General features: G+C 42.5%; 2 protein-coding genes across 3 annotated transcripts in view; both read right to left on the bottom strand.

Annotated features, from left to right (window-relative positions):
- Positions 1-15,401, bottom strand: part of zgc:162952 (PKc_LIMK_like_unk domain-containing protein) — a 21,986-nt gene extending 6,585 nt beyond the window's left edge. Inside the window, exons 1-5 of one of the 2 annotated variants that reach the window (XM_037258657.1) lie at positions 15,178-15,400; positions 14,334-14,402; positions 2,396-2,586; positions 1,861-1,982; positions 586-634 (exon numbers count right to left, since the gene is read on the bottom strand). In XM_037258657.1, the coding sequence (XP_037114552.1) occupies positions 586-634; positions 1,861-1,982; positions 2,396-2,586; positions 14,334-14,364 (393 nt within the window). In that variant the 5' untranslated portion in view covers positions 14,365-14,402; positions 15,178-15,400. Of the gene's footprint in view, positions 1-585; positions 635-1,860; positions 1,983-2,395; positions 2,587-14,333; positions 14,403-15,177 lie in introns of both variants that reach the window. The other variant, XM_037258658.1, reaches the window with a different exon arrangement.
- A 2,628-nt stretch (positions 15,402-18,029) lies between these two features.
- LOC119126968 (beta-1,3-galactosyltransferase 2-like) lies at positions 18,030-19,191 on the bottom strand. The gene has a single exon (XM_037258573.1). It carries the CDS (start codon positions 19,076-19,078, stop codon positions 18,104-18,106), a length of 975 nt encoding a protein of 324 aa, XP_037114468.1. The 5' UTR covers positions 19,079-19,191; the 3' UTR covers positions 18,030-18,103.
- Positions 19,192-25,593: the final 6,402 nt, after the last annotated feature.

Raw genomic sequence — 25,593 nt, forward strand, 5'->3', positions numbered from 1 at the left:
GCTGCAAAATATTGACTGAGAGACATAGAGAATGTAGCCTATGCTAGACTCTACATTTTCCCCAAGGCCTCATGTTGAGATGACCCCCAAATAGCTCACCAGGGAGGCTTTCATGAGGTACCCATAACACGGTGCCCAAGCCACTTCATCTAGCTCTTGGACCCAGACTGGGAGATCATGATTTTCATCCGAGCAACTTCACAGTTGGCAGAAAACTGCTCCAGTGAGAGTTAAAATCCATGACCCAATTAGGCCAATAGAACTACATTATCTGCCAAAAGGCCACCAAACTGGACTATCAACATCCTGGCTTTGTCTGGAATTTATTAACAGAATCATCAATGGTAAGGCCAGGTTTGGAAACAAATACCCGATATGCTTGGAGCAACACCAACAGAACTGTGTAACCTGCCCAATCCAGGACCTCGCTAAGGGTTTAGAGCTGGTCTACACACCCTTAAAACTGCTGGGTTAAAAGTTGTCATGCTTCTTTTCTGGAGCTGACCAGAATCAGATTCTGCTAACCTGATTTTTCAGTTGCCATCAACAGCCCTAACAATATACCTAATAAAAAGTTTGACTCACCTCTAAAAGTGGATATAGTTTGTCTTCTTTAACACATATACCCAGATATCTGGAACAAAAGGCAATAAGCATGTTATCGATTGTCTCTGTTTATAAAATGTCAGCAGCAACTTGGTGGAATTTGGTGTCGAGTGTCATTACTAGAATTGCAAATTGTCTTCTCTTTTAATATCTTTTTTTTTAAATATTTGACCAGTTTTTACTCATCTGATTTGAAAATGAGTTATTTGTCAGTTTGTTTTATAGCTTTTACTGTATATAATATGAGGTGCTCATACATTTATTTGTGTTGACAGTCATAATGGCCCTCCGAAAGAAGCTATGACTGCAATGCGGCCCGCGAAAAAAATGAGTTTGACACCCCTGCTGTAAAGGATCAAATGTTCATTGATCCAACCGCAAAGATCTCATTTTCAGCAGTTTTTTTTTGTACTTGGTCGTTTTTCGAAGATGCTATAAAACCAAACATGAGTATACATGTCAAGGGGACGGATTAAGCAGACAATCGCTAGCCTGCTAACTCACCAACATTTTTTGTGCCAACAACAACAATGAAAAACGCAATAACTGAGAGTCGAGTCTTCTTGTAGTCAAGGTGCGGAAAGAGAAACCTTTCCCACAGGTAGTCCACAAGTACAGACACACAGTGATTTAATTTGAAATTTAGTGACATTAAATGCTAACTAAAACAATGAAAAACGGTGCTAATTCAATTCCAACAGCAAATACTAGAAATTGCAATCCTACGACTATAATAAAACTTATTACACTAACAATTTTCAAATGAATGCTCCCTTACAGGTGTTCTTCTTGGTGCAGTTTGCTCATGCTTTTTATTGTAATTATTATGATATATTTATTTTTTGCTATTGTTTGAGTTCTGAATGAGCTGCTCAATGACAGTGACATTTAGACTTAAACTGTGATGAAAGCAAAATGATTTTTTTTAAGTTTTATATATATTCTATTTAAAAATGCCATTTACTGTACCCGCTCACCTAATATTAGACAAACTTTAGAAACCGCTGCATTTAGTATTGTAAAGTTAGCTTATAAACAGGTCTTGACTCCTTATTTGATTGTTGAGGTGTAAAATGGACTGTAGGTGTTTGAGAGAAAATGTGTTTTATGGCACTGAACTGGGGAGTGGGTCGAAAAAAAAATACGAGGTTCTATTAAAAAAAACAATAATATGAGGTTCTATAAAACTAAGAAAACATCAATACACTAAACACTTCCGTTTTGTGTATTTACGTATATCCTTGCTACTCTTACCTGACAATATTAGGATGAGAGAGTTTCTGAAGGAGGCTGATTTCACGTACAATGCTGTCCTGGTCCACGTCATTTTTGTATATCTTCACAACCATCACCTTGCGGCTAGTCGTGTGTATCACCTAAAAAAAAGTTATGGTGATGAATTTCAGCGGCACTGATAATGGTAAAGAAATTTCAATAACAGCTACAAGAATGATAAATATCTTTTGAGTTACCAATGGCATTTATAAGCATTGCAATGTTTTTCTTATGTCACTGGTCTCTTTCACTGGTTCATTTAATCAAGCATTTAAACCATTTAAAATGGAAATCAGTTTTCTTGGTCCCAATAGGCATTACATAATGCCTCATCTGAGGATGGCATTGTGTCCCCACAGTGTACAAAGCGTGTGGGCCAATCATGGAATGGTAAAAATGTCCTAATTAATGGCTAGAACAAAGCATGCTTTGATGGTGGCTCATATGTACAATACATCTTTATTTAGGCTGGTAGATGACAAAAAGTGGAAAAGAACAGTTTCTGAATGCACACCTTGTAGACCTTAGAGAAGAAGCCACTCCCAATTAACTCAGTGGTAAAGTTTTCCCAGAACTCCAGTTTACGCACGGCGGTGCGGAGTTTCTGCCAACGGTTCTCATGGAAGTACTTGTCTGAAGATTCACCATAAAAGGTGGGACTGGTGGGCTCTGATACATCCACGTCACACATGCTGGAGATGCTTGCTGAGAGAGACAAGAAATGGTGGACTTGAAAAAAAATGTCTCATGGTTTGTTCGTAGTCAATCACCTGCTACAGGCTTAGTAAGAGCCTGATCCGGGATGCTGAATTTTGACTCAAATTCAAAGAGCTACAGGTTAATTTGTGATACAATGCTTCCCTTACACACACGCACACACACACACACACGCACAATAGACTCTTGTTCTGCCATTGTTGTTTTGAAAGTGACTCAGTGCATGTCCAATATTTTCTTTTGCAGATAGTACTTTGCATGGCTCCAGGGTTGTCCAAACTCACTTTACATATTTGTTTGTTCTTTTACCCACTCCCTTCTTAAACCCACTCTCTAGTTAAAAAATGATCTGGTGACAACGTCATTCAAGCAAAACAATATGGTTAAATTTACATGTCAAAGGTGCCACACAATCTTTAAAGACGAATAAAACTCAAAAGAACTTCCACAGCCTTTAATTGAGCTTGAATACAAATTTAAATTGCCTTTTTGAAAAACGAAAAAATGAAAATAAATACATCACCATATGACAGTACTAAGTTAAAAAATGAAAAACAATATGTAATTTATTTTCAGATCAAATGGGTTGTATTCTTTTTGGTGGATTTTCTCCAATATTCTGGAGTGTCACTGCAGGTGAAACATCTAGGTGTTCCGTTATTCATTGCAAAGGTGTTTTGTGGGATTGAAGCCAAGGCTCCCCTTTGTGCACTTTGCATTTGACAGCGAAGCTGCAACAGCTCAGTGACCTAGTGGTAGAGTGTCCGCCCTGAGACTGGAAGGTTGTGGGTTCAAACCCCGGCCGGATCATACCAAAGACTATAAAAATGGGACCCTTTGCCTCCCTGCTTGGCACTCAGCATGAAGGGTTGGAATTGGGGGGTTAGATCACCAAATGATTCCCGAGCACGGCACCGCTGCTGCTCACTGCTCCCCTCTCCCCCAGGGGATGGATCAAAGTCACACGGGGATGGGTTAAATGCAGAGGACAAATTTCACCACACCCAGATGTGTGTGTGACGATCATTGGGACTTTAACTTTAACAGAAAATAGCCTTACCCAATCTTTTAAATGTGTCGAGATGTGCTAACCCTTTATATGGTGTATTTACTATATAGTATACTCACTGATAAATATGGATAGACCGTGTTGGTCATAATTAGACAAAGAATACAACCTACTGTCGTGAGTGGCACTGAGAAAGGCAAATTGTGCATTTGAATAACTCAGAGCACCTTTAGATGAAAGAGGGGTTCACAAAAGGGACCGCCGTCCCACATACTGAACTGCGGCCTTAAACAAAGACGGTGAATAATGTGAGACTGATTAATGTGAGGGCAAAACTCGAGGCTGGGTTAATGGATAACAGGATCAGTCATTGCACACAGACCGACCTCAATGTTGATGTAATCTCATTTTAGCTCTGGGCTAAATTGAAATGATGAATGTTGATGTAAATGTGCATGAATGATAATTCTCTCAGCTTTGTAAAACTGATTCACAGAAGCATTTATCAAGATAAAACCAAGCTCCATCAATACAAAACAAACAAACAAGCAAGCAAAGACAGATATTTTTCAAATCTCTTTTTTTTTTTTTTTTTATTTAGCCAGAAACTCATTGGAAATGCATTGTGGCAGACAACCGCGTCGTGTCCCACAATGTTGTGAAAGAGTTACAATAATAAGGTCAACATTAGTGGTATAGATATTCACTGTATCATACCAAGGGCCGTTTTCAATAAATTATTTTGCTTTTCTTATTTTGTTAAATGTGTGGCTCAAAAAATTCAAACAGGCTGTCAGTGTATTGGGTTGAAGTTGTACACAGGAGTAAACCACAACTGAATTTAAAAAAAAAAAAATTCTGAATAAAATATGAAATTACTTCAATATGTGGTGTCTGGGAATGCACTACTTAATAGATCGGGTGACTGACATACACATAATATTCACACAACTGAAGTGGCATATGATATCATATTTCACATAGCAGTTGTCCTTTTTTCAAGAAAAAAAAAAACAATCCTTTTGGGCTCTGAATGATATTCAGCAGCAACTGCAATACAAAGTTTTGACCTGGTTCTGCCCCAAGGGTTGGTGTGACAACGCTGAGTATTTGACCCCCACCCCCTTTACCCCCACGCGGGTTTTTGCAGTGATGCCGGTGGAAAGCACACACTGACACGCTAACACAATTGGCAGCGGGCTTTCCTCATCAAGTCGTGTCCACTCAGCCTCACTTTTCATGCTGCTTTTGTTCATTCGGCCCCAAAACAATTGTCTCACTCTCAGCTCCAGCGCTGTCAGTTAGAGACACTTACAAGTGAAGTATTATCACCAAACTGCTGCGAGCTGTTCTGCTGGCTTTCATAGTTTCTTCATTTCCTTATCCCACAAAGCAAACTACACACTTTTTTGTTTGTTTATTGACTGTCTATTCTCCGAAAACAATTTGAGGTAACAAATTTCTTTAATCACACCGCGTTTTCTTATCAGCTACCAGCCTGTGGGTGAGTACACGCAAAACAAATCTTCCTTTCTACATTCAGGGGGCTGATCTGATAAAATGGTTCTTTTTTTTTTCATAGGTATGAAGACCCCCCCCCTGCTCCTCTACACTCTTTGGGTATAATTTTAGGATTAATGTTAGTACTGTTTGTCAATGCTGCAAAAACAAACTTTTGGCTCTATCTGAGCCAGCTCATAAGCCACAGCGACCACAAACTGTGGAAGAACACACGTAACACATTCGTGACATCATGGAGCAACTTTCTGAAGCTTGTAGAGGCAGCATTTTTGGTTTACCGCTTTTCTTGCATTTCAGGCAACATAATGATAATATCACAAATTTCATTAAATACATCTGACTGTTGCTTGTGGCTTTTTCTTTAACAGCCCAACAACTTGTGAAGGTTGAACTAGCATGAGCATGGTAGTATGACACACGTGCACACACTAGAGGAAATGATCACAACCAACTGAGAATTTAAGCTGCGGCAGACATCTAGTATCAGAGCTGAGCTTCACCATGCTGACATCCAGCTTGTCGATGTGGAATTCTGCTCACAGTAAAAGTCAGTTCACACCCAGGCAGTATTTTTCACCCCTGGACTTGAGTTTTTCTAAAGATGTCATTTCCCTTAGGAATGCTCAAAATGTTTGACGCGGATGTGACTTTGGCAGTTTTTAAGTTGAATGTATGTGTGTGTGTGTGCACATATTTATGAGCAGGCCCAAAGATGTTAAGGGTTCCTTTTTTTCTTTATGGCCTTAAAAGGTGCTCTCAAATTAAAATATTGCTGGTAATATACAGGACTGTCTCAGAAAATTAGTATATTGTGATAAAGTTCTTTTTTTTCTGAAATCCAATAAAAAAAAAAAACATTTCATACATTCTGGATTCATTACAAATCAACTGAAATATTGCAAGCCTTTTATTATTTTAATATTGCTGATTATGGCTTACAGCTTAAGAAAACTCAAATATCCTATCTCAAAATATTAGAATACTTCCTCAGACCAAGTAAAAAAAAAGATTTATAACAGCAAAACAAAATCAAACATTTGAAAATGTCCATTGATGCACTCAGTACTTGGTTGGGAATCCTTTTGCACGGATTACTGGCATGGAGGCAATCAGCCTGTGGCATTGCTGAGGTTTTATGGATGCCCAGGATGCTTCAATAGCGGCCTTTAGCTCATTTGCATTGTTGGGTGTGGTGTCTTTCAGCTTCTTCTTCACAATACCCCACAAATTCTCTATGGGGTTCAGGTCAGGGGAATTGGCAGGCCAATTGAGGACAGTAATGCCATGGTCAGTAGACCATTGCCTGGTGGTTTTGGCACTGTGGGCAGGTGCCAGATCATGCTGGAAAATAAAATCATCATCTCCATAGAGCTTTTCAGCAGACGGAAACATGTAGTGCTCTAAAATATGCATTTACTCTGGACTTGATGAAACACAGTGGACCAACACCAGCAGCTGACATGGCTCCCCAAACCATCGCTGACTGTGGGAACTTCACACTGGATTTTAAGCAACTTGGATTTTGCTCCTCTCCAGCCTTTTCTTCAGACTCTGGCGCCTTGACTTCCAAATGAAATACAAAACTTGCTTTTGTCTGAAAAGAGGATTTTGGACCACTCTGCAACTGTCCAGTGCTTATTCTCCATAGCCCAAGTCTGACGCTTCTTCCGTTGTCTTGAGTTCAGAAGTTGTTTGACCATGGGAATACGGCTATTGTAGCCCATTTCCCGGACACATCTGTCTGACAACAGTGGCTTTTGATACCTGGACTCCAGTTTCAGTCCACTGTTTTTGAAGCTCCCCCAAATTCTGGAAGCGAGTCTTCTTCACAATGCTGTTAAGGTTGCGGTCATCTCTCTTGGTTGTGGAGCGTTTCCTGCCACATTTCCCCCTTTTGACAGACTGCACTCTGTGAACGTGGTCGAAAACCGAGGCTTGACTGTATTATATTCACCTTGGTAGCCCACCAATTAGGAATATTCTTTTAACAAAACTGTTGAAATTGAGTGATGAAATTAATGGTTTTGGGGTTGCTGTACTGCCAAAATCCAGGGGTTTCCAGGGAGCTTTGCCCCCTGAACCTCCTCCGGGGCGTTGCCCCTGGCCCCCTGTGGCCCCCAATAGGGGCCTGTGGCCCCTGCAGCAGTGGGCCAGGGGCATGCGGCCCCCAGACCCCGGCTACTCCTCAGTGGTTTTTTTCATTTGCCGTTCTCATCCCTGTAATAATGATTCACTAATTCATAGTTTAAAAAGACAAATACAATGATGAAACACAGTGATTGTGTTACTATACAGTGATTCATAAGATAATAAGATGCGTTTGTTACAGTGACATGAAAGAGATTCAATATTGATTTAATTTATTTAGTTTGTATGACTGATTATACAATGTGGTTTCACCCTTTCCCTTGTTATTAAACCTGGAGTCAACCTTCAACTTGGCCTTCAGAGTCTTGATGAGTGTAAGTGGTTGAGCTTACTGTCTTCGGATATTCAACATATTTGGAGGGCAGGTTAGTTGAATACCCTACTAGTATACTTATTCATGATATTCTAATATTTTGAGATAGGACATTTGAGTTTTCTTTAGCTGTATGCCATAATTAGCAATATTAAAATAATAAAAGGCTTGCAATATTTCAGTTGATTTGTAATGAATCCAGAATGTATGACATTTTTGGTTTTTTAATTGCATTACAGAAAATATAGAACTTTATCACAATATTCTAATTTTCTGAGACAGTCCTGTAAAGTCTGAAAAATAATCCCTTAATGCATTTTGATGCTGCAATGACATTTTGGTACCCACAGAAAGCCACGAAGCCACAACTTAGTCAGAGTACGGTATGTAGTATCCGCAATGACGTATAAAGTATGTAGGAAAAACTTGCAACTGCACCACAGCAATTTATCTGCCTCTACAACCTTTCTGGCCATGACATTTACGATTACAGCTTAATGTGTTAAAGCTGAGCATTTATTAAGTTATGACTCAAGCCCCCTTATTGTTTAGTGCTTTGTGCTTTTTTTTTTTGCAGCAGAGTGATTCAGTGCCCATCACCCCTGGTTTCATCTTTTGTTAATTTAATTTGATTGCATTTGACTGCAGAGATTGGTGACAATGAATTGCTGAATATGACAACAGTATGGGATGGCCAAGGCTCAAGTACACAGCTAGCTGAAATTTCTTGCTAACGTCAGATACATTGGCCACAGCCAGAACAAAGATACCCAATTACGCTATGCAAGCAGAGTATATGATTGATCATGATCAGCACTAAGCTCAAAGGATGCGTCACTACTTTTCCTGGCATGTTAGATAGATGGATGGAGTGAGGGAGAGAAGGAGGGACGGACGGACAGATGGATAGCCGTAAAGTATGATGCTGCCATGCCTGTGCTTCACTGTTGGTTTGGTGTTCTTTTGGTGTTGTATTTGTGCCATACCATTTGGGATTATGGTCAAAAGTTTCAATTTTGATTTCATTAGACCATAATAGCACATTTTTCCACGTGTTTGGGCAATATGAAGGGTGTATTTCCTCCACCAGATAATGATCATTTTTTTGTAGTATTTGTCTATTTAGTACATTAGAAATTAATTTTTGTACCATTCTCCCTACTGATATCATTGCATCGAGATTCCTCTGATGCTGTTGAAGCTCTCCGTGGCTCATAATCAGTGCTGGAGGATGTGACCAAAACATGTCTGAAAAATTTTAATAGAGCAAGATTTAGCAAAATGGTGGCAAGTGTGTCTTGATTCCCACTTAACATGAATTTGAATGCAATTGGTTAAATTTTAACTGCTCTGGTTATGAAAGGGTGTGCACACTTGTGCAACCAACCAAATTGTCTCAGTGGTTTATTTTTACACTGTCTCTCGATAATAAATTAAGTGGTATGTTTATTTTGGTTGTGTCGCCACACTCCAAAGTTGTTTTTATTTCAATTGATATTTTCCCATTGAAAGGAATGAAAATATCATGAATGCTACCCCTACAACAGAACAGCATTAATTGTTGTAATGAGAATTTTAAAGATTTAAAAACTACTTCTCTTGGCGTGCCAGCCTAAGACCAGACTGGTCATTGATTTGTTATCAGGAATCCTACTTGAGGTTGAGGTAGTCGTTGCCTATTTGCAGCAGCTAATCACCAGGGCATATCCTGCCTTGAACTCCGGTGAGATCCAAATAATGTCTCAACTCAGCTCATCAGTGCAGTACTAATATGTCATGTTTCACCGAAACAACCAAAGGGTGATGGGCTTGCTCGTTACCTGCCGTTTTATCCCTTCCTTCCCTATGGCAGCTTATTAGGGTCACCTTGACTAGAATTAAGTAAAAAATGTACAGCCATGTGGCCTATCACTCAATAGGAAGTGGTGGGTGCAAGGGAGGGCCCAGTCAGCGACTTGACATCACATCCGTTTCCAACAAATACAGACGAGACTAGACGTACATGGGACCAACAGATAATAATCAAACTTTACAGTATTGCTCCATTTACCTGTCCAGTGTTGTACCTGAAGGTGTTCAATGAATGAAAGTTCTTTGTAATCTCACTTAAAAATGTGGCCATAGCGTTAATATTTTTTGGTATGTACGTCAGGAATAGCAACTGACTGCATGCCACTTGGAGTGGCCCCTTCAGTTAAAAAAAAAAAAAAAAAAAAAGAATGTTCCCTCTACAACAGTATATTGGATATACTTGCAGTTTGGCACTCTTTCAAACACATTTCATCTATTCCAAGGGTCTTCACCTGGGCCTTGGGGGCCCGTTTACTGGATATTTTATTTCCTGCAACCCGCCTGATTTAAATGATCAGGATTGTTAGTCATCTTCTGCTGATTATCTGATCATTTTAATCATCCAGAAAACCAGCCCACTAGTCCCGCGGGCGTGCTGAAGCCGATCCAAGCAGTCATCGGGCAGTAGGCAGGGGATACCCTGAACTGGTGAGCCAGCTAATCGCAGGGCTACACTATAGCCAGTAGAGTGCAGGGCACACAGAGACAAACAATCATCTGCACTCGCACTCACATCTACAGGCTGTTTGGAGTGCTCAATCGAGCTACCGTGCATTTTGGAATGTGGGAGAAAATCCACGCAGGCACGGTGAGAACATGCAAACTCCACACGGAGGAATCGAACCCCCAACCACTGAACTGTAAGCTTGCGTGCTAACCAGTGCGTCACTGTGCCGCCAGGATTGAACAGGCCCATTTTGAGTGGAAAAATGCATATTGGAGGTGCACCAGTGTCTGTGGGAGAATTACCATAAAAGAAAGAAACAAGTCTCAATGCTTTTTAGTAGATTTTTGCTGTTTTGGGCCTGACCCAATCTCTATCTCCTGCAAACGGCATGGGTAGACTTTATAGTTTTAAATTGTAATATCACAATGCCCCGCTAGATGGCAAACATCACTTGCAGCAAGCATGTTTTCTACTGCCCTATTCTACAAAGTGGATAGGCTCAATATTTTGTGAATTTGGAATGACATGCAGGATAAATTGAGCAACTGAAAAATATTACAAGTTTGAGTGAGTTGATTTTTGTTGAAAAAGACTCCTTCATTTAAGTGACCCTTCGCCGATGTATTTTCTCTTTTTCTTGAATGCACTTTTTCTCTTTTTTTCCCTCCATAGTAGTGCTATTGTATACTTTCTTTCACACTTCAACAGTATAACTATGATTTATATGACATAATGTAGCAGAGGCCAAATGCTGTGCTACACTATTAAAACTGACTGTACCGCTTAACTTGGGTGACTGTATTTTTGCTGTGCTGGAGGCCATAGCGATGTGAAGATCCATGGGAACTTCTAGCGACGATCAATGACTTAGAATCCAATCCTGGCTAATGAAATATTGACCTGGTTATGAAAATGGTGAACAGCAAACTGTGACATTAATAGCAGTGTTGTTGCTTGCCCATTAGGTGCAAGACTTCCCTCCTACTCTCCCATAATTTTTTTTATGTGAGTGTTTTGCTATCAACTATCTGTGAGTTAAAATATCCTTATACTCTAGCATGAATGGAGTGTGATACAAGTTCAAGGCTAATGCATTCACTGCTTGTTCATTCCCTCGAAAATTCTCGGTTTAGATGAACGCTGCAAGATGCTCTGCAATTTAGGTAACCAACAGAAAAAGACTGAACATGGCATGAGTCATAAGATGTTTTACAATTTGGCATATAACTGCTATTAAAACGAATTCACTGCCAGCTATTTTCAGAGCCCCCTTTACCCAACAACTGGGGTTGAATGTCTGGATTCTTGAAAAAAATATATATATATGTCATTGGTAGTGAATGAGATAAATGAGCGAGAGAGAGAGAGAGAGAGAGAGAGAGAGAGAGAGAGAGAGAGAGAGAGAGAGAGAGAGAGAGAGAGAGAGAGAGAGAGAGAGAGAGAGAGAGAGAACAAGAGACAGAGAGAGAGAGAGAGAGAGAGAATGAAAGAGGTGCTGCTAGAAAATGAGGTAGGCTACAATGCTATATGTTTGAATTAAAAAAAATATATATTTTCTTATTATTAAGTTTATGCTTGAAATGTTGGAATGAGAAACAAGCATAGACTATTTTTTATAACACTGGGCATAAGAGCTACTACATAAGTTCGTGTACACAATGCAACTGATTTTTTTAAGTACACCGATTTCATCAACTTTACCAAAACCTTCGAAGATAAGTTTTCGAATTTAAATGTCCATGTTCTTGATTTTTACCAATTTTCTCCTTGAAAGTAAAATTCAAGCTCCGCCCCGCTCACTCGACCGAAACAGCCTGCTGCTATTTGATAGAACACCTAACAATGAGACTTGAGCAGGGAGGCGTCATAGGCGCGGTCTTCCTGGACCTAAGAAAGGCCTTCAAAATGGTCAACCATGATGTTCGCCAAACTAACACAATTCAATCTGGCTCCTAGTGCCATAGACTGGTTCAGATCGTAGCTAACTATGCACAAGCACAGTTAGTACAAATTAATGAAACCATTGAGACGTATTGGCGTCTCGCAGGGGTCAATACTAGGACAACTAATTTTCAATCTCTATAATATGAATGACCGACCCTCAGCTTGTAACGATACTAGCATACAGATGTACGCCGACAACGCTGTTTGCACACGGCAAAGATGATGCCACTGTGGTAGAGACCCTAACCAAAACGATGGACGCCATCTGGTTAGACTCCTCTCGTCTCGCACTAAACGTTGCAAAAACAGTATCAGTTTTCTTCTCAAAAACGAGACTACACCACCGCCTGGCAGGCACAGTACGAGGGGAGCCTATTAATCCAACAGGAGAGACTAAATACCTCGGAATTACCTTAGCCTCCAACCTAAATTTCTGTAAAAACATTATGAAAATGACAAACATAACAAACATATTAGGAACGCCCTCTCACGGGAGGCAGAAATAACATTCTACCATGGTATGATCCCGCTTCCTGTACTGTATAATGAGCTGGTCACAGGCAAACATAACTATCAAACCCCTAAAATCAATATACAAACAAACAATAAAAAAGTAGCATAAAAGTCCAAATCATATCACATCTGAACAAAACAGAATTGTACCATCCCAAAAAGAAAAAAACTGCTTCTCATATACAGCAATAAAAGAATGGAATGGATTCCCCCAACACATAAACTCCTGCAGAATCAGAGTTCACCAAACAAACTACAATGTACCTACTATCACAACAGACGTGCGCTCACTGATAATTGTGTCCAAATTAGGTTTTCATATTTAGGTTTTTAACCTCACAAAAAGCACCTGCAGTCAGACGTGCTTCGCGATTTCGATCAGGCTTTCAACCAAACAACAATGCAACTACAATCAGACATGCACCAAGATTTTAATTAGACTCCTAAAAGTTTTATCCTCGAAAAAACTATTCTCACCATGATTTTATTTGGGCTCATAAAAGTGTTATATTCTATATATTCTATGGTTTTATTATTTCCCCTAACTCACCCCCGATGAAGCACTGGAAAATAGGACTCCTGCTAAATCCAATGTGACCATCTTGTTGTTGTTCATGAAGTGACAATGATTTATGGTATTACACGCTACTCTTTAAATTCATCCATCCATCCATCCATCCATCCATCCATCCATCCATCCATCCATCCATCCATCCATCCATCCATCCATCCATCCATCCATCCATCCATCCATCCATCCATCCATCCATCCATCTGTCCGTCCGTTCAGTAATTTATTTATTCATTCATTCAATCATAAAATTCAAACAGTATTCTTTTTACAAAAAGGTAGGGTGGGATTAAGTACACAAAAATATAAAAAACAAAATGTGTACATCAATAATTTCCCTTTCTCTTAGTGCCAAAAACCCCTATAAAATTCCTCATCCTAAACCATGTGGTAGACTACAAGTTTCTACAGTCTTTCCACACCACTGACCTCTCACTGCCCTAATTACTACTCTGAGTCTCGTTTTACACTGATTTGACTCAGGCAGGCTGAGGAGTCGAGTCGCCATTTTGGTCGTTTGTGTTGTTACCGTAACAGTTTTTACGGACTCCTGACATGGGTGATGGGGTTAAAAACCCCGGTCAGGGTGCACGCTAACATCCATCTGCACCACACTGACTTAGAGGGATCAACAGGACATTAAACACACAATATAAAGAAGTTGAATCCTATTATAGGACCCTTGACAGTCATATTCCCTAACAATTGTCATTACAAGCGATTCTCTTTACAGCTCTCTCACACAACACTGCTGCTCAGGTGCAAATGTTTGAGTCAAATGTTTGGTAGATGAAGGCAAGGGTATATCCACCACTGACAATTACTAAACTATTGAACATTTGCTTGGTTGTTTTCCCTGAGAGTTGAAAGTTGTAAGCTCTGAGGGGTTATGGTTGTGCTGTTCCGCTCTGACATTTACAATATAATATTGATGATCTTAAAATAAATAAAAGACGGTTAACAATTATATCAAGTTTTTCTTTAAGAATTTGTATTAATTCAAATAATTTCTATTTTCATGATTACTTGTCCAAAAAGTAAGCAACCGAAATTGGCCCAAGAATGCATAGGGAGTTCAACACTGTGGTGTCCCACTGTTGCCAATAGCAGCTGTAGCGCCATCCTCGGACATGAAGTGTCTTTTATGTAATGAATAAAGGAAGACTACAGATGCGTATTTTAATCTCACAATACTTACTCAATTGATTTAGTAAGCTATTCATATGCATCTTGTGGTAGCTGGAACAAATCCAGATGTCTGCAGAAACTGAGGAGGAACCACATACATGCAACAACAAATGAGCAAAGCACATTCACAGGACTCCACAAAACATGCAGAAAAGCAAGCAACACTGTACACAACGCATAAAAATTGACTGGCATAAGGGGTTGGGCTGATTTTCTCTAATACTTCCCGGAAGACTGAATATACCAGGAAACAAAAATCTTCTTTTGTTGAATATACTGTATGTCGAGCAATGGGTGTCAAATTTGTGGTTGGTTTGTTAAATTATATTTTGTAGTTTGTTATTGTTTTTTTCGGCGGGGGGGCTTTCTTAATGTTTCCAGTCAACTTCAGAGATCAGCACTCCCTTTTTAAAGAAATTCCATCAAAGTCCTTGAGCCCCATTATGTGCATAATTGTTTATAATAGTTAGTAGAGAGTTTCTATTAGATAGGAAGTTCAACCTCCAACCCACAAATGTGACAAAAGCCTTTAGAGTTGCATAAGTGGGACTCCAAACATTTCATCTTCTTGTTAGCGAACATCTTGTGTTGCATCTTGGGGTTGCAGCTGGGGGCGACGGCATACTTCCACAACATAGTGTCAGTTGTTGTGTGTAGGAAAAACTTTCTTGGCTCCATATTTGTAATATTTGTAAAGCTCTTGTTTCATATTTATTCATGTGCAATACCCATATTCCTATGCCCATATGCCTATCCTAATTCCTTTACTGTATACTGTATGCATTTACGAACAGAGTAACAGAAGTCAATTACTGAGAAAGCGGTGAACACGTGAAAATATATAATTTACTAACCTGAATTATTCTCTGTTGTAAGAGGCAGGTTGAGTTTATGTGGTGGGTTTCTGCATCATATATCCTCTCATGTGTCTGTCACAACAAGAAATGTGGCTAGATTGTTCTCTCTGTGTCTCTCTCTCTCTCTCTCTCTCTCTCTTGCTCTCACTCTCTCACAGGTTTTGAGTGGTGGATTCAGTTTCCTGCAGCTGCTGTGAAAGCAGTCTCACTAGTGAGATGCATGTTTCATGGGTTGTCTTAGGAACCAGCTCCACCAGCCGTGCGTCGGTGGATGGAACTCCACCCACGGGGAGGGAGGCTGGAGGGGAATAGCAGACTGACTTGATTGCCACTTCAAGAGCTCTGCATTGGATGGATGCAGATTTTCACTGGCACTTGGCATTGGATTTATTAATGCCTCCAAACATATACTTTGTGATGGCTAGCTGAACTGGTTTGTATACTCTCCTTGGAGCTACATGTGTTGATGAGATGTGTCCAGACACAAGACAGCACAGAGTGGGGGAGGCATGTGTGTGGACGTGCATGTCTATGTGCGTGTCTACGTGTGTGTGTGTGTATGTGTGTTTGAGTGGAACAATGAGGAGCTTTGGCCCAAAGCATTACCTCCTACTCAGACTGTGTGATAAATGAATAGACTCTAACACAAAGCACATACAAAACCGGCAAATGAACAGGCAAATGGCAAACTGTTTTACAAAACTGTTACACGTTGCGTGTTTTAGACTGGCATTAACTGCCGTAGATTGCACGCATATAGTAGTTAAAGAGTGAACACATCCGGGGACACTGATTGACCTCAAATTAAAGATGTTCAAATTAAAATGAAAAAAATGAAAACAAAAACTTAACTCGTCAGTTCGAGAGTAAGCGCATCTGACAATTAGGTCACAAAAATTACACAAGAGTTCAGACTTGCTAAAAACATGTCAAAATGGTGGCGCAGGTGGTGTCAAAGTCAAGGCCCGGGGACCAGATACGGCTCGCCACATCATCTTAGGTGGACAAATTGTACATCGAATTCATATGTCAATTCCAAACTTTCAAATTGTTTTCGCGAAAAATAGAGATATTGTTAGCAATTTTTATTGCCATTCATTTTTTCCAAATAATTTTTATTTTTATAGTTGATTTAATTTGATTTAAATATTTCATTTTTAAATATTTGAACAGTTTTTATTAGTCTCTGTTTTGAAAACTAGTTATTCATGACTTTGTTGTGTAGTCTATACTATATATAGTATATATTATATACAATATGAGACATTATGATTTATGAGATTCATACATTTGGGTTGACAATTTTAATGAAGCAAAATATGACTATGATGCGGCCTTGCTAGTCTGCATTTATTCGGGGATTCCTTATCTTGTACACTATTTTGAAGACTCCACACTGACAAACTGTGACTGGTTCTCCATCAGGAGTTAGACAGGGAAATTTGAGGGGGGAATGTCTATTTTTGTATTCATTCTTTATTAATTACAAAGCAATCTATAGCTGAGCTAGAATGCGAGCAAAATAAAATCTAACTAAAGTGTGTTCTGAAATTCACTCTTGACGCCATGTATACTCTTAAGAGTGGGTGTGATCAGAGCCGTAGTGTTACGTGAGGAGCAGGATTTGTACTCAGAAACAAACATGACACAAAGTTGAAAAGTAACAGTCTTTATACACAAAATAAAAAGTATCCACAGAGAGCAGGGCTGGACGCAGAAGACATGAAGAAAACTAGACATTCTACCCGAAAGAAAGACAACTTGTCACTGAGTAATCCGTGTTTATATATTGTGAGACATCCGGCCTATATCAAGGAATGGCCAGTCACGACAGAACTCCCCCCTGACCAAAATGTGTCAAAATCAGAATTTTAAGGGAACAAGACAATCCGTGCCAAAAATACCAACCAATCATGATATGAAATGTGCCAATGCTTCGGAGGGGTGTCTCAAACAACAGCGAACAAGATCTAGTCTATGCTCTGGAGTGGTCGCCAGCCAAGTATAGGATGACTAATTGCACTCAAGAGATTGATAAGGCATTTCAATCACTCCATTCCTACATAAAGCAACTTGATACATAAGGTACTTTTGGTACATATCAGTCAGCAGCAAGAAAAAAAAGAGGCAGATTTTAAAGGCATCAGTGCTTTCTTCTTGCTCTCAAGTTTTAAGGTCATGACAGCTGCCATTGACACACTCATCTTCTGTTTCATACTGCCACCTAAAGGCCACAGAGTGAAACAACAGCAATACAGTAATATCAAAACAGGCACAGCTACCGAGCAAGCAGCAGATTTTTCTTGGTTCATGTTTTATGCCTGACCGAGTAGTGCAATATTCATATACGTATGCGTGTGTGTGTATATCATTTTCATTCATTGTTATATATTCATTGTTTGTGCCTTCTTGTTTTTATTTTTTTTGTGTTGTCTACTTGTATGTATATTGTGTACTATGTCTTGTCACCGTGGGATAGTGGGAACGTAATTTCGATTTCTTTGTGTCTTGGCATGTGAAGAAATTGACAATAAAGCGGACTTTGACTTTGAAAAAGCAGACTTTGACTTTGATATATACACACGCACACACTTTTCCTTGAATCAAACCAAATCAGTAAAAGAAGCCATGACTTTCATTTCCCAAACTATTGCAGCACCTGAAGTAAAATAAATACAGAACATAGTGAGCTCATATACATATTAAAAATGTCACCATATGATTCTTTTGAGACAAAACATTCTTTTATCAGCAGGATATTGTTTGGTTTGAAGTTGTTCTTTCTTGCACACCAGAAATGACATATACGTCTTCTGTATTTTGACAAGCAATAAAATGAGCTTATATTTACTATCTCTGCATCCACTTAAACCCTTGGTTGTTCCAAATGCTGACAGATATCCAGCTCAGAAGCAGTCATTGGTCAAAACCAGCAGCTTTTATAGCCTTTTGAGAAATCTTTCCAAAGTTGTCGCAATTGGGGAGGCCGAAAGCTGTTGATGATAACACGTCTGGCAAAAGTGCACCTGTCATAGTCCAAATGATCGGTTTCAAAGAGGTTGATGAATTGCAGCCATTTTATTGCGTAGACAGGCCTTACACCAAGCACGCGCAGACACCATCCTATGTAGACGTCCTCTATAGGGATCCATCGGACAAACTTGGAAGCCCATGAGACCTTGGCGGCCAAGTCTATTGAGAAGACATAGCCAGCACCTGACAAATATGTAGGAAAGCGGTCTTCAGGGTACAGCTGCTCTGACATGTGCCACTTGCTTTTGCGGTTTCTCGATGGCTTGGCATGGGCTACTACAGATCCTGTAATGTAATTGCTCCTGGGAGAGTACCTCAGCATTCTGATGAGGTAGAATACATTCACAAATATGTCAGCATCCACCTTCATGGCATAGGTGGCGTTGGGGCAGTAGTTTGCTAGCCAGTTCATTATCATCATGCTTTTGATTGTGAGATTCTGGTAACTGTCCACGAAGGTCATCTGGATGACATCTGAATATTTCTTGCTCTCCACCTCCAGCATGTCCTGTATTCTTCTCACTTGCCCCGCTTTAGGCACGCCAATGTAAAACAGTGTTATGGTGTCCTGACCTGCAGCACCCCACGTTTCTCTTATGGCATCCCTTGCCGACAAATCCAGAGGTGCCACTGGGACCATCAACACCAGGAAGGGACTTCTTTTCTTACAAACGTCAGGCTGATTGAGAAGATAGGAGTACGTTTCGGGGCGCAGCAGCTTGTACTCTTCCACAGAAAGGGGCCGTGGCTCTGTAACTTGCCTCAAATATCCCTCTCGTCCAAGTAACAGAACAATCGCGAGTAAAATGATGAGACTGAAAAGCATCACGAACCTTCGGAAGACACACACCTTCATAGCCGCCATGACCGCTGTTCGTACGCACAACTATTAAAGTAACCTCAAAGCAAAAACTAACCTAGATTTGTAAACCCGGAAGAGTGAAGACGTCAGCGACTCCACAGGTCTCGACCGGAAGTCTAGATAGCTCACGGGAGAGTCGGCAATATCGCTCGCTCCTGGTCATTTTTGGACAGTGCTTCGGTTCGGTGTGCTGTTGTCGGCGGTAAGAATTCACTCACTTAAATATTCCTAACTCGCTAAATTCCTGACTGGTTTACAAAATGATTTATTTATTACAAAACTTATTTCATGGCATGTTTTTGAAGGTTGACTGTTTCAATAACTTTTTTTTCTAATAAACGCAGGTTACTTGTTTGTGTCATTGCTTCCTCACACTTGCTCACAATTGAACATTTTCTATTATCATTTGTTTTTTATGAAACTTTTTTTGACCTACCTAATCGTTTCAATCAATTGAAATATTTCTGTCAAAACACACAAAACGTGATTTTGCTTGATAAACCAGCCAATGAAGAACACCGATGTGATGCAAATAATTTCTCGATGGTCATTAATTTTAAGTTACTATAATGTCTACCGTAAATTTGAGGATTGGCATTGAAATGCACACTACTAAAGAAGCTATCCTGTGATGTCTGCTGGGCTAGCTTTGTGATTGATGCTTAATGCGCCAGAAAAAAACAGAGCAACCACCCACTGAAAACCATCCATCCATCTTCTTCCGCTTGTCCGGGATCGGGTCGCGGGGGCAGCAGCTTCAGGAGGGACTCCCAGACTTCCCTCTCCCCAGCCACTTCATCTAGCTCATCCCGGGGGATCCCAAGGCGTTCCCAGGCCAGCTGAGAGACATAGTCTCTCCAGCGCGTCCTGGGTCGTCCCCGGGGTCTCCTACCGGTGGGACATGCCCGGAACACCTCCCCAGGGAGGCGTCCAGGAGGTATCCTGATGAGATGCCCGAGCCACCTCATCTGGCTCCTCTCAACGTGGAGGAGTAGCGACTCTACTCCGAGTTTCTCCCGGATGACCGAACTTCTCACCCTATCTCTAAGGGAGAGCCCGGACATCCTGCGGAGAAAACTCATTTCGGCCGCTTGTATCCGGGATCTCGTTCTTTTGGTCACGACCCATAGCTCGTGACCATAGGTGAGGGTAGGAGCATAAATCGACCGGTAAATTGAGAGCTTTGCTTTTTGGCTCAGCTCTCTCTTTACCACGACGGACCGGTACAGAGTCCGCATTACTGCCGACGCTGCACCGATCCGCCTGTCGATCTCGCGCTCCATCCTCCCCTCACTCGTGAACAAGACCCCAAGATACTTAAACTCCTCCACTTGGGGCAGGATCTCATCCCCGATCCGGAGAGGGCATTCCACCCTTTTCCGATCGAGGACCATGGACTCGGATTTGGAGGTGTTGACCCTCATCCCGACCGCTTCACACTCGGCTGCGAACCGCTCCAGTGAGAGCTGGAGATCACGGCCTGAAGAAGCCAACAGCACCACGTCGTCTGCAAAAAGCAGAGACGCGATGCTGAGGTCCCCAAACCGGACACCCTCAACGCCTCGGCTGCGCCTAGAAATTCTGTCCATAAAGATTATGAACAGAATCGGTGACAAAGGGCAGCCTTGGCGGAGTCCAACCCTCACTGGGAACGAATCCGACTTACTGCCGGAAATGCGGACCAAACCCCGGCATCGGTGATACAGGGACCGAACCGCCCTTATCAGTTGGCTCGGTACCCCGTACTCCCGAAGCACCCCCCACAGAACCTCCCGAGGGACACGGTCGAACGCCTTCTCCAAGTCCACAAAACACATGTGGACTGGTTGGGCGAACTCCCATGCACCCTCGAGGATCCTGCTGAGGGTGAAGAGCTGGTCCACTGTTCCACGGCCAGGACGAAAGCCACACTGTTCCTCCTGAATCCGAGGTTCGACTTCCCGACGGACCCTCCTCTCCAGCACCCCTGAATAGACCTTACCAGGGAGGCTGAGGAGTGTAATTCCCCTGTAATTGGAACACACCCTCCGGTCCCCCTTCTTAAAGAGGGGAACCGCCACCCCAGTCTGCCAATCCAGAGGCACTGTCCCCGATGTCCACGCGATGTTGTAGAGACATGTCAGCCATGACAGCCCCACAACATCCAGAGCCCTTAAGAAATCCGGGCGGATCTCATCCACCCCCGGGGCCTTGCCACTGAGGAGTTTTTTAACTACCTCAGTGACTTCGACCCCAGAGATTGGAGAGTCCGCCTCAGAGTCCCCAGGCCCTGCTTCCACAATGGAAGGCATGTAGGTGGAATTGCGGAGGTCTTCGAAGTATTCTCCCCACCGACACACGACGTCCCGAGTCGAGGTCAGCAGCACGCCATCTCCACTGTAAACAGTGTTGACGTTGCACTGCTTCCCCCTCCTGAGACGCCGGATGGTGGACCAGAATTTCCTCGAAGCCGTCCGGAAGTCATTCTCCATGGCCTCGCCAAACTCCTCCCACGCCCGGGTTTTTGCCTCAGCAACCGGCGAAGCCGCGTTCCGCTTGGCCATCCGGTACCTGTCAGCTGCCTCCGGAGTCCCGCAGGCCAAAACGGCCCGATAGGACTCCTTCAGCTTGACGGCATCCCTTACCGCCGGTGTCCACCAGCGGGTTCGGGGATTGCCGCCACGACAGGCACCAATGACCTTACGGCCACAGCTCCGGTCGGCCGCCTCAACAATGGAGGCGCGGAACAAGGTCCACTCGGACTCAATGTCCCCCGCCTCCCCCGGGACGTGGGAAAAGCTCTGCCGGAGGTGGGAGTTGAAGCTCTTCCTGACAGGGGATTCCGCCAGACGTTCCCAGCAGACCCTCACAGAGCGTTTGGGTCTGCCAGGTCGGACCGGCATCTTCCCCCACCATCGGAGCCAACCCACCACCAGGTGGTGATCAGTTGACAGCTCCGCCCCTCTCTTCGCCCGAGTGTCCAAAACATGCGGCCGCAAATCCGATGACACGACTACAAAGTCGATCATCGAACTGCGGCCTAGGGTGTCCTGGTGCCAAGTGCACACATGGACACCCTTATGTTTGAACATGGTGTTCATTATAGAAAATCCGTGTCGAGCACAGAAGTCCAATAATAGAACACCGCTCGGGTTCAGATCGGGTGGGCCGTTCCTCCCAATCACGCCCTTCCAGGTCTCACTGTCATTGCCCACGTGAGCATTGAAGTCACCCAGTAGAACGATGGAGTCCTCAGAAGGAGCGCTCTCCAGCACTTCCTCCAGGGACCCCAAGAAGGGTGGGTACTCTGAGCTGCCGCTTGGTGCATAGACACAAACAACAGTCAGGACCCGTCCCCCCACCCGAAGGCGGAGGGAGGCTACCCTCTCGTTCACCGGGGTGAACCCCAATGTGCAGGCGCTCAGCCGGGGGGCAATAAGTATACCCACACCTGCTCGACACCTCTCACCGTGGGCAACTCCAGAGTGGAAGAGAGTCCAGCCCCTCTCGAGAGGGCTTGTACCGGAACCCAAACTGTGCGTGGAGGCAAGTCCGACTATATCTAGTCGGAACCTTTCTGCCTCGCACACCAGCTTGGGCTCCTTTCCAGCCAGAGAGGTGACATTCCATGTCCCAAGAGCCAGCTTCTGCAGCCGGGGATCAGACCGCCAAGGTCCCTGCCTTTGGCCGCCGCCCAGCTTGCACTGCACCCGACCCCTTTGGCCCCTCCCACAGGTGGGCACAGTCCGAAAAGAAAACGTGGGTCCCCCTTCCCATGGGCTCACCCACGTTTTCTTTTCGGACTGTGCCCGGCCGGGCCCCATGGGCGAAGGCCCGGCCACCAGACGCTCGCCTTCGAGCCCCGCCTCCACTGAAAACCACCCTAAAAAATAATTTATGTATTCATTATTTTTCTCCATTCATATTTTGTTCCATGTTCCTTCGAACCAGTGGTTTTTAAACCTTGGTCTCAGAAAGTTCTCTTTTAATTGATTGTTTCATTTTATTATTTGTTTTGGCTATTATTTGAATAATGTAAATATTGAAAATATAATTTCTGTGTGTGCGTGTGTGTGTACACACATATATATCAGAGTCAGAGTCAGCTTTTTATATATATATATAGAGAGAGAGAGACAGAGAGAGAGAGAGAGAGAGAGAGAGAGATGTGGCATGAGTAAAAAGCACATCTATAATCTCTGACTACCAACAAGACATAATTGAAGAAAATGTGAAACGTCTGGGTCATCTTTTAATCTCTGACTGCCAATAAAACACCCAACTGCATGCCTGCAATGTGAGAGGCATGGCCCTAATATCTACCACAATGTACATTTTAAATCGAATTCAATGATTTTCATTATTCCGCGATACAGTAAAATAACTATCTCTGACGTTCATCCGACGAAAAAAGCCGTTTGAAAGTCGGCTGTGTTGAGCAATCTATAGCTATCTTAAAATTCGTGCTCCGTTGACTGTGATAAGTCATCGACCAGCTCTGTCCCAAGATGGCCGCTCTGTGGCAACGCGCAAGTTAACTAGTGGTTAAATGTATGTACCTATGGGCGCGTTGGAAAATATACACTGACGCTTGTGCACTTCTCTGCGAGAGGGCGTGTTCGGAGTGGAAGATGCGCTCCGCTCCTATTAGACTTTTCTTAGACGTAAACAAAAGAAGGTTCTTGAAGGGTAATCTTATCTTGCTCACTTTCACAATTGAAACATATATTTTGACTAAAAGTACATAAAGGTTATGTTATACATGCATTAGTATATGCAACAGAGGTTTGGTCACCCTATTTAAAACAAGACATTGAATTACTAATTGAGAGAGTGCATGTAGACCGCTTTTGAGGGTACTCAAACAATTAACGTTGAGAAAAGCTTCACCTTCAGTTTTTAACACGTTTAATCTGATTATGGTGTATAAGATTATAATGGTTTCGTTTATATGAACTTTCTTTAATTTTTACACGGTTGCATCAAGCAAGAGTCAACTTAGTTAAACGTTCTGAATTAGACCTTCATCCATCCATCCATTTTCTGTACTGCTTGTCCCCACGTGGGTCGCGGGCGTGCTGGAGTCTATCCCAGCAGTCATTGGGCAGTAGGTAGGTGGGGGACACCCTGAACTGGTTGCCAGCCAGTTGCAGGGAACACAGAGGCGGAACAACGATTTGCACCCGCACTCACACCCATGGGCCGTTTGGAGTGCTCAATTGGCCTACCTAGCATGTTTTTGGAATGTGGGAGGAAAACGGACTTTCTGGGGAAAACCCACGCAGGCATGGGGAGAACATGCAAACTCCACATAAGGAGGGCAAGAGCTACACCATCTGAACTGTGAGGCAGACGTGCTAACCAGTGCAAGACCGTGCCACCTTAAATTGTGACCTTGTTTAGAAAATGTTTTTTTAGTCACATAACTTTAACAGATGCCATTAACTCCAACACTGGCATTTTTTTGAAAACGTGTGGCTCAACTATCGTTTGATTAATCAATGAGTTGGGGTTAAAGGACCATCCTGGACCGGACAACGGCCCACCTCGGTCCGCTTTGCTTTGTCTGTTTAAATAAGTGTTGTTGTGCATTTCAATGTATATGTTAATTTGCTTGATGACGCTGTTTATTCTCATGTTTTGTTGAATGGCTAACAATAAAACAACCAAATAATTTTATGTGAAGCAGGTACAGAGAAGGCTGGTTAAATTAACACACACAAACTATCAATTTTGAACAGAAACAGGTTGTAGTGTCTCTCTGCAGCCATCTGTTAAGCATGGACTAACATTTATCCTTATTGCCTTCAGATTTTTTTGCTTTTCATTCCAATGTTCTCCTTAGCAATAACAATGCTCATGTGTCCTTATGTAATCTCATTAATTGACTGTAGAGGGCAGTAATGCATCAATATCCATAAATAACTCACATTTATCCACACTTCAACCCAGAAAGCTTTGAGAAGACGTCGTCTTGAAGAGCTAAGGGAATTTGATTTTCATTTTTCAAAAACAAGGTTATATCATTTGCGAACTGACTTATCACTATTTTTCTACACAACACATCCAACCATCTATCCATCCATCCATCCATCCATCTTCTTCCGCTTATCCGGGGGCAGCAGTTGTAGGAGGGACTCCCAGACTCCCCTCTCCCCAGCCACTTCACCCAGCTCATCTCGCGGGATCCCAAGGCGTTCCCAGGCCAGCTGAGAGACATAGTCTCTCCAGCGCGTCCTGGGTCGTCCCCAGGGTCTCCTACCGGTGGGACATGCCCGGAACACCTCCCCAGGGAGGCGTCCGTCCAGGAAACATCCTGATGAGATGCCCAAGCCACCTCATCTGGCTCCTCTCAACGTGGAGGAGTAGCGGCTCTACTCCGAGTCTCTCACGGATGACCGAGCTTCTCACCCTATCTCTAAGGGAGAGCCCGGACATCCTGCGGAGAAAACTCATTTCGGCCGCTTGTATCCGGGATCTCGTTCTTTCGGTCACGACCCATAGCTCGTGAACCATAGGTGAGGGTAGGAGCGTAAATC

This window comes from Syngnathus acus, chromosome 9, assembly GCF_901709675.1.
Source record: "Syngnathus acus chromosome 9, fSynAcu1.2, whole genome shotgun sequence".
NCBI classification, from domain to species: Eukaryota; Metazoa; Chordata; class Actinopteri; order Syngnathiformes; family Syngnathidae; genus Syngnathus; species Syngnathus acus.